At 38.7% G+C, this 9,179-nt stretch overlaps 1 protein-coding gene across 1 annotated transcript; it reads right to left on the reverse strand.

The window, feature by feature from the left end:
• Positions 1 to 1,318: 1,318 nt before the first annotated feature.
• On the reverse strand, positions 1,319 to 4,406 carry LOC113062445 (transcription factor Sp8-like). Its single transcript, XM_026232296.1, has 2 exons — positions 4,270 to 4,406; positions 1,319 to 3,566 (listed from the first exon to the last, which is right to left on the reverse strand). Exons 1-2 carry the CDS (start codon positions 4,288 to 4,290, stop codon positions 2,358 to 2,360), a joined length of 1,230 nt encoding a protein of 409 aa, XP_026088081.1. The 5' UTR covers positions 4,291 to 4,406; the 3' UTR covers positions 1,319 to 2,357.
• Between the last annotated feature and the right edge of the window lie 4,773 nt (positions 4,407 to 9,179).

Raw genomic sequence — 9,179 nt, forward strand, 5'->3', positions numbered from 1 at the left:
CAAAATGCTGGCCCTAATCACTTATTTGACATAAAAGCTTGCCAATAATAAAATTGTAGTTTTATGGATTAATAAAAAACACCTTTAGTCAGGTATTTCTCCAGTTTTAGGTCTAATTTGGACTAATTTCCTTCTTTCTCACCCTCTCTTTGTCACACACACACACACACAAAGTCAGTTGCATAAAAGTTACGCAACTGGCCCCAGTCTTTCAGTGAAGATATTACATTTCCATCTTGTTTATGATTAATATTCTGTAGTTCAGATGTATTGTAATAGTTAACCAGAACACGGTTGTAACCTGTTACTTTTTTCCTTCTCATTTGCTAGTCTTTATCTTTACACAGCAACTTTAACTTAATCAACACCCCGCCGGTGCACAAATAAAACAACTGCAAAATTATATTCAAGAATGATTTGATTAGATTATAATGAATTAGTTGACTGTGGCAATGCCACCTCATTTATTTATTGATTTATTTATTTAAGCATTTTTTACTTGTGCTATGTATGTTATTTTACCAGTCCAAAAACAGTCTGTTGTGCTGCTTGACTTTTTTTTTTGCAAAAGTCCTGTTTCTTATATTATTTGAATGTATTCTTTAGTTTGATCGTTTACTGTGCATGTTATTGACAGTTATCCATCTATAGCATCTATATACTTCTGTGTTGTGAAATAAGGTTGGGTGATAAGATGAATAATGTCTCTTAATATTGCTTTTTTACAGTTTATATTAGTGTTCTGGTGAAGCAGAGGGTCAGCAGCAGGATCACGTGTTAAAGCTGCAGTTCCACGTGTGACCTCATAGTGGCGCCAAATACTCACAATAGCGCAGATAAACAATGGAAACTAAAACCTTGATCTTCTTAGGAATTGGTTTTATGTTAGAAATTACTAGAGTTATGACTGTAGAGTGAGTTTATTCTGAGATAAAGTCAATTCCAGGTACACAGTTTGTACCAGCCTGCTTTAAAAGTCATTTTAGTGATGATTTAGTAGACCGTCATTATAAATAAACAATGTAAGTCTTTTTAGTATTATAGAATAAATATAATATTAATTATATATATACTTGTCTTAATAAAATATACATTGTAACGCACCTCAAAACCAACTGATATTTTTAGGTAATTTCTATTTATAATGAAGAATATTCTATTTATACTTATACATAAGAAGCCGTCTTTAATGACACAGAATTTCATACAGATTGCGCATGCGCTATTTTTGTGTTTATTATTATTATTATTATTATTATTATTATTATTATTATTATCAACCCACAGACTATACTTTGCCCCAAAAACAGTCCATATAGCCAAGTCAAATGCGACTTTATTACCTTTAAGTAAACGGTCAGTAAATACAAACACATATGCTCAATTAAATAATAATAAATGAAAAGATAAACAAAACTGGTCGAGTCCATTCGATCCTGAAATTATAAATATAGATTCAAAGTGCGACTCTGATAGACTTCAAAGCACAAATCAAACTCGATGATAAATAGAGTTTCAAGACGATATGTACAATTTCACTTTGCATTGAGAAGAGTTCAGATTCACTGTCAAAGATAGATATCAACTGCACGAAATCAAGGAGCATGAAATAAAACAGTTCAGTTGGCAAATACAGAAGGATAAGACATTTGTGCAGCTGTTGAGGAATAAAATGCTTGATTTTCTTACGTAATAAAGTGCCTCGATGGAAATGAGTGAATAGAGAAGATGCAGCGCACATATGAAAGCTCAGCAGTTTGTTTCATCTTTATCTGTATAAAGAGGTTATTTCTGACACTGTATCCAAAAAGGACTAGTTTAAATATGCAAGAACACCTGAGAGAGGCTTTATGCTGATTTACAGTCAAATATGATCAAAATTGGTGCGTTCACATCTGAACACGCTTGAAAATAAAAGCTCTTAAATAAACACTCCTGGTTCTTTGAAGACCGGAAATGATCAAAAAACACTTTCTGTATAGAGTATAGAGTTATCGAGTTGCTACACTCTTAAAAATAAAAGTTCTTTATTGGCATCAATGGTTCCATTAAAAAACTTCTAACACCCATTACGCAAACGATTCTTTACAATGAAAAAGACTTCATTAGATTTTTTTTTTTTTTAATTTTGTTTAAACAACAAAAAAAATGTTTTAAGAACTTTAAGCTGAAGGGTATTTTGAGGAACCCAAAATTGGAACGTTTATCTTTAAGAGTGTTCTTTTTAGATGAATTGTACAGGTTCTGCAGATCAGTGTTTTGCGTGCTTTAAAGTACCAGGAATTTAAGAATAAAAAGTCAAGTTTGGGCTCTATTTAGAGGCTTTATCTTCAAGAGTGCATGTGCGCTTGCTCTTCTCAGAGGCCGTTCTGGACGGGTTCTGTGCTGTGGATCATCCCGGGGGACTGGCAGACCGGGCTGCCCGGTGCACTCTGTTCGCTGTCGGTGTCGCTGCTCTTTTTAACCCCGTTGGAGCCGGGCTCTTCGGCGCTGTGCGTCTTCACGTGTTTACTGAGATGGTCGCTGCGCATGAAGCGCTTGTTGCACACCGGACAGGCGAATCTCTTTTCCCCGGTGTGTGTGCGTAAATGCCGCTGAAGCTCGTCGGACCTGGTGAAGCGCTTCCCGCAGAACAGCCAGTTACAGACGAACGGCCTCTCGCCGGTGTGCCAACGCAAGTGCGCTTTGAGGTGCGATGTCTTCCCGTATACTTTTCCGCAACCCGGGATGTGGCAACTGTGGAGCCCCTTTCTGCGCAGACTGGCCCCCGCGGGCCCCAGGCGCTCCGCCTCGTGACAGTTCGGGCAGTCGCAGGTCGCTCTGCCGGAGTACCGCCGGGAGGATGAGCGCGGAGATCCCGCGAGCGGCACCACTGGAGGCCCGGCTAAAACTGCGCTGTTAGCGCCTGGGCTGGTTTCTGGGTAAGTGGCGGATAAGACCGGTTTGAATCCGTCCATCAGGTGCTGACCACCTGTGAGAAGATGCGGAGACGCACTGGCGCTGAACGCGGAGTGAGTCAGGGAGGAATAGTCTGAGTTGTATCCGCCCAAGGGTGAATGCAAAGAGGTCTGGAGCGCGGCGCCGTTCGCGCTTTGAACATCAATCCAACCGGTGCCCACATCCCACCAGGAAGACCCGCCACCGGCGCTCACGTCCCCGGCGGAGATGCCACCGTGCGCGGATTTGAACCACGTCTCATACGGGTGCGCGACGCTCATCCTCGGGTAAATCCCCTGCAGAGTGTCCACTTTCGAGATGAAGACCGACTGCGCGCTCGCGTCCTGAGAGCTGTTGGCGACTGAAGTTTGAAACACAGGATAGTCGTTTCCAAACGGACTGGTGGAGACGTTGGTGCCCGTTAATGAGAACGAGCTGTTGGCGCTGAACGAGTCGTTGCGCTGCGCGCCGTACGGGGAGAGAGAACAGCTGCTCGGCGACGCGCGTTTCCACGGGTGAAAACCTCCCTTTCCAAACGAGCCGCTGTCCGAGGAGGGACTCGAGCTCCCGATTTTGTTACAGGTCGCTGCTAACATGGCCAATGGAGTGGATCCAACCCTCGGTTCCTCCTGTGACCACAAAAACATTTACATTTACTTTCATGTTTTAGAAGACGCGCCTTTATCCAAAGCGACTTTCAAAACCAGATCAAAAGATCCGACAACACAAAGCAGATACGCGTTCAAGGACTTTTTAGAGATAATCGATTCGCTCCTGTGAATAATGCAATCGAAATTAAATCACATATTAACTTTTTGCATTTAATTGATTTGCTTTGCGACAGTTTAAGTATAGTTCTACATAAGAGTTGCAATAGTAAAAACTCAATCCATTGTACTAAAACTCTTTCATTAAACTTTTCAGAGTCCGTGATACCATCAGATGCTCTTTTCATAAAAAATAAAGCTTCCCGTTAGAGCCAGAAAGAGTTTGACAGTCTTAAACTATAGGAAAAGCTATGTTTTTGTGTGTTTTTAAAGAACACAGGAACCAAAACAAAACACCGATCTGAAGAACCTAATCAAACAGCAGTAACCTTTTACTTTCCAGATCTTTTATTAATTACAGGATTCATTTGGTGAAGGTCTTCAAAGGAATGTTTAACGAATATTATTTTTAAAGAACACTTATTTTTGTGATTGCTATATGCTCCTGCAATCCGAATTCATTACGCAGTATTGCGCACAAACATGCTTGAAGCCTAACACAGCAAATCAACTTTAAACAACTTTTTTAGCTGAAAATCCACTCGAGAGCGGAACCTTTACTCACCCCAAGAAGTGAAGTTGCCATCACCTGTGAAAGCTCTTCTCATTTATAAGTCCCTCAGCTGTTGTGGAGTCTGCACAAATGCGCTCGGCTCGGGCTTTGAAGATGCGGCAGATCCCGCGCGACCAATCAGATCGGCCGAAACTCTCGGGAACGCTGCGTTCGGCGATGATGTCATCGGCGGAACTCTCGGTGACGCGTTGCGCGGTAGAGTGAGAAGGGCGGGAAGGCGAGTGACCCTTTCGCCTTTTTTTTTTAATTGTTGGGGAAACCCATGTAAAGATAACTAATATTTTATGCTAATTAGATCCATGTGGGTATTTCTTGATTTTTTTCCCCTGCTGCGCAAAATTCATCACTAATTTTCATAATCTGAATATGAAAAAAATAACAGTGCATCGTTTATTTTTAATTATTTTGAGCATGCATGTTGAGTTCTGTTCGGAGGGCGTGCCGGGAAACTCGAGGGAGTGCAAGGGGGTGTTGCGCGTGCAGCTTCACAAACAAGAGGAGATGAACTGCATCCACGAGCTCTTTCCTCTTTCATCTCATTCACAACACAGATTTATGTGTGCTTAATCCACAGGCAGTCGCGAGCTCCAGCTCTGATCTGATTTACTTGTGTTATGATCATTAGATCATTTTAAATATTCAGTACTTTAATTGTTAATCATAAGCATTGCGAAGTGATTTCCAGTAATGCTTTTCTATACGTATTCTTTTCTAATTGTAATGAATTCATTGCAGATAATTTAATTTTAGTGTAAGAATATTCGAGATTCTCAGCATGATTTGAGAAGGTCACAGAATGCATTTTGAACATCAGGATGCAAGAAAACATATCCATCCGTACAAAAATGTTTTTTAAAAGGTTTAATTATAATTTTTTTCTCCCTAAAACTTTCTATTTCCACGTCGATTTTTTTGACCAGGAAAACAAATGCACGCAAGTGATCTAACAGCGTTTCACACGCGCGCGCATCAACATACCGTGCACGTGGACACCATGCGTTTAATTTGACTTTCAAATGTAATAAAGGGGTGAGCTTTGGTCATATACTATTTTATTTGTTTGGCATTTATGTTCGATCACAACAGGGCAGCGGGAAAAGTTAATTAAAATCATGCGCGTGATCAATGCAGTTTTAGGATCATGCACAATTATAGAAAATGAATCAGAACGCGAGACTCGCTCAAAAGCATCACATGATCATTTGATTGCATATATCATCACGCAAAAATATTATCTTATTTTGGCAAGCATTATTCGTAAAATGTTAATTTTTTTTTTGTTTATTTCTCTCTACATTTTTTTTATTTCAGGAAACGTGACCTATAAATGAGATATATTATATATATATTTATATTTTAGTAAAAGTTGTTTTTAAATTAAAAATGCGTCTTGTTATTCAATATTTCATATATATTGTATATATATTCTTTATATTTAATGTACCCTCGTTTAGTTTTGGAAACACTGGATTAATAGCCAAATGAAAACATGTTTTCACTATTTTCTCTTTTCTCCTTTTTTTCCAAATACAGTAAAACCAGTCAAAATATATCAGCCGTTTAAACTGATCGATTTTCAATATAAATTTAATTTAATTAAAATATCTGTGCGATCATTTCGCAGTCGACCAGTGTTGGAGAAGTTAACCAGAGTTCAGAGGTCACGATACAGTAGACCTGCACATATGTGTGTGTTGAACAGATGTCTCTCTCTCTGTGTGTGTGTCTCTTTCTTTCCCACAGTATATGTGCAGAAATCTCGTGAGGAACCTGTTCTCATAATAAGCGCGTTAACACGCACCACCGAGCACCGACAAAACGCACCGAGCGACAGAGAGAAAGAGAGAGAGGGGGGCTTTAATGGTCTGCTTGTTGGTTTTTTTAGAAAACCTAAAATATGCACAGAGAGCCCGTTTAATATCCTGCAATTATGACGATTAAAACCAATCACGAGGAATCAAATATGTTCAGTGGAAACCAAAAAACAAACAAACATATTTTGCAGTTTGTGATCAGATATAGGCTGCTTAGTTTAAAACTAAACAGATTAAATAATAGCAATTAAACATGAACATCTTAAAACAAAAAAATGCATATTAAATGCTTTATATGAGGTGTATATTAGGCATGCATAGATCAGTGGTTGAGATCCACTTTCCTGAAGTGTTGATCAGATGTGTTTGACCAGGGTCCGAGCTAAACTCTGCAGGAAAGTGGATCTCAAGCCCTTGATCTAATGCTTAATATAAACCTCGTACGGATCTCGAGGGCCAGAGTTAGTTTGAGGTCTAGCATCATATTTACTTTCTCATCAGAATCAGAAAGAGCTTGTGTTTTCACACACAATGAATTTGTCTGGGTGCAGAAAGTACAGAGCAGACATGCATATGATTTAAGGTAATAAAAACACTACTTATAAAGAGAATATACAATAAATAATAACAACAATAGTTATAAAATATAGGCAGAAAAAATGCTAAAAGGTTTGCTACGTTAGGTTTGATATGTTGTTTACAGATGTACAGTGCTGAGATGTGTTATGTTCGGCAGACAAAAGCTACATTAAACACAATCTAGGACCTCTATACAGTGTGTGTCTTTGTAAAAACACTGTTAATTGTTTAATCAATAAGGGGTCGAACCTGATTACGGTCAAGAAGTGATGAATAAAGTAATCTACTTACGATTCCATAAAAGTTCAGTTTGAGTATAGGTCTATATTTTATTTTAAGGCAGTTTTTTTCTCCTTATAAACTTGATTTTATAGTAAATTGAAATCACTTCTTATCAGAATGCATCATTATAGTAACTAGTAACATATATAATATTTAATATAATCTCTCTCTCTCTATAACCCTGTTTCAAGAGGTTTATCTCATCCTCACTGTTGAGATCAGAGATATGTTGGAGGCAGTTTTCTGACACTCGTGTCTGTCAGTCAGTGATTGTGTGTGGATTGTTGAACAGGTTCGACAGCTGTGTGATGTTGTGTATCTACTCACACAAACATGAGTTTGCATATTGTAGCCATGCATCTTTATCTCAACCTTAGATCTGTCTTTTGATCTCGAGTTTGATGATGTCCTTATTTGGACAAAATGAAAAATAAATACCTTTAAAAAAAAACTTCTAAGTGTTATTTGAATATAGTATTATTGAGAAAGTCTTCCAGGGATAGGGTTTGAGTTCGTCTGTAGTGTTTATGATTAACTTTATATGAAAACAGTGGCAGGTATGTCTTCAGTTAGAAGGTGTCTGTGTGTGTGTGTGTGTGTGTGTGTGTGTGTGTGTGTGCGTGTGCGCGCGTGTGTGTGTGTGAGAGAGAGAGAGAGAGAGATTGTGTCTGTGTGTGTGTGTGTGAGAGAGAAAGAGAGAGAGAGAGAGATTGTGTCTGTGTGTGTGTGTGTCTGTGTGTGTCTGTGTGTGTGTGTGTGTGTGTGAGAGAGAGAGAGTGAGAGAGAGATTGATTGTGTGTGTGTGTGTGTGTGTGTGTGTGTGTGTTTGCAGTATCTGAACAGGATTGACAGCTTCCTCTTATTATCCTCTTGAGAGGGAGTGTCTCGTCCTGAGGACATACTGGTGGAAGTTATTCACTGTTATCACAAGAGAACAAGTGTGTGTGTGTGTGTGTGTCTGTGTGTGTGTCTGTTTGTGTGTATGTGTGTGTGTGTGCGTGTCAAGTTTTTGAGATGACAGAAAAGTGTTGCAGTAGCAACAAACTCTGATTTATAATGTAAACATAACATAAGTGTCCAAAAGGAGCCTGGATATTTACTCTGCTCTTTTCCATATGATAAATATTCAAGACACATGATATCCAAGAGGATTTCCTCACACAAAGCCTTTTTTTTAACATTAGAAGACTTTTATGACATGCGTTTGGTGCTTTTAGAGCTTGGTAGCATCTGTCCTCATTCACTTTCCTTTGTGGAACAGAGCAGATGTCTAAAATTTAACTAAAATTTGAGTAAATGATGACAGGATTTCAATATTTGTCTAAATGAACACTTTAATAACAGTCCAGTGTTATTTTGGTATTGTTTAGATACTATTCATTTTTATTTTTATTTTCAGTTTGCTTTTTAAACAACATGTTAAATGTCTTGATGTGGTTTGTATTATTATTTAATTACATTTTTAGTTCAACTAAATGAAAATGAGAAACGTTGTGTTGGCAAGCAGCTGAAAGTTTAATTTCTAAAATATTTTATTTCAAATACTGAACATTTTTAGTTTTCGTTAACTATTAAAACCCTGGTACAGTCTGAAGTGTCACTTTCATTAGATCAGACGAAAACTGTCCCGTCTTCTTTCTGTATGTCTCACTCTCAACATCCTCCAGAGAGCCACAGACGCTCTCTCTCTCTCTCGCTCTCTCTCTCTCTCTCTCTCTATTAGGTTGATTTGTCGTAGCCTAAACACTCTCTGCATTGTCTTTAATCAACCTGTTGTCCATCAGCAGACGTGATCATTTATGCCCGATCGATAGAAAAGACGCAGACGGATTTTGAGAGCATTCCGGAGTCCTTGAGGTCACAGAGGTCAAGTGTCATCATCTTGTGTCTTCCCAGGTGAATTCTGGGTAATGTAATTAGTTGTGGCGGAAAGGTCTAGACTCTAATTGTGTAAGTTTATTAATGTATATGTAAGCATTTGTACACTTGAGATTGCATGATTACAGATTGCTTTGAATGTCAGTGGGGTCGGATGTTGTGTGCACTGTGTGTGTGTGTGTGTGTGTGTGTAACACCTAAGTATCTAAATAGTGCTCTGTTGTAAATCCTGAGTGAATCTAAGAGAGAGAAAGACAGATCTGCAGGGAGTCGTAGTGATGACAGGTTGAATTATGGGTCAGCGTGCACAATCACATCCCCCTTCATAACATGATCATCTAAATCAGG

Source organism: Carassius auratus, chromosome 44 (assembly GCF_003368295.1).
Source record: "Carassius auratus strain Wakin chromosome 44, ASM336829v1, whole genome shotgun sequence".
Taxonomy (NCBI): Eukaryota; Metazoa; Chordata; class Actinopteri; order Cypriniformes; family Cyprinidae; genus Carassius; species Carassius auratus.

Bases quoted from the DNA above. Each gene is read 5' to 3' on its own strand.
- LOC113062445 (XM_026232296.1), bottom strand. From the start codon at position 4,290: ATGGCAACTTCACTTCTTGGG. The intron at 3,567-4,269 runs GTGAGTAAAGGT...TTGTGGTCACAG, and splicing joins TGGCAACTTCACTTCTTGGG to GAGGAACCGAGGGTTGGATC.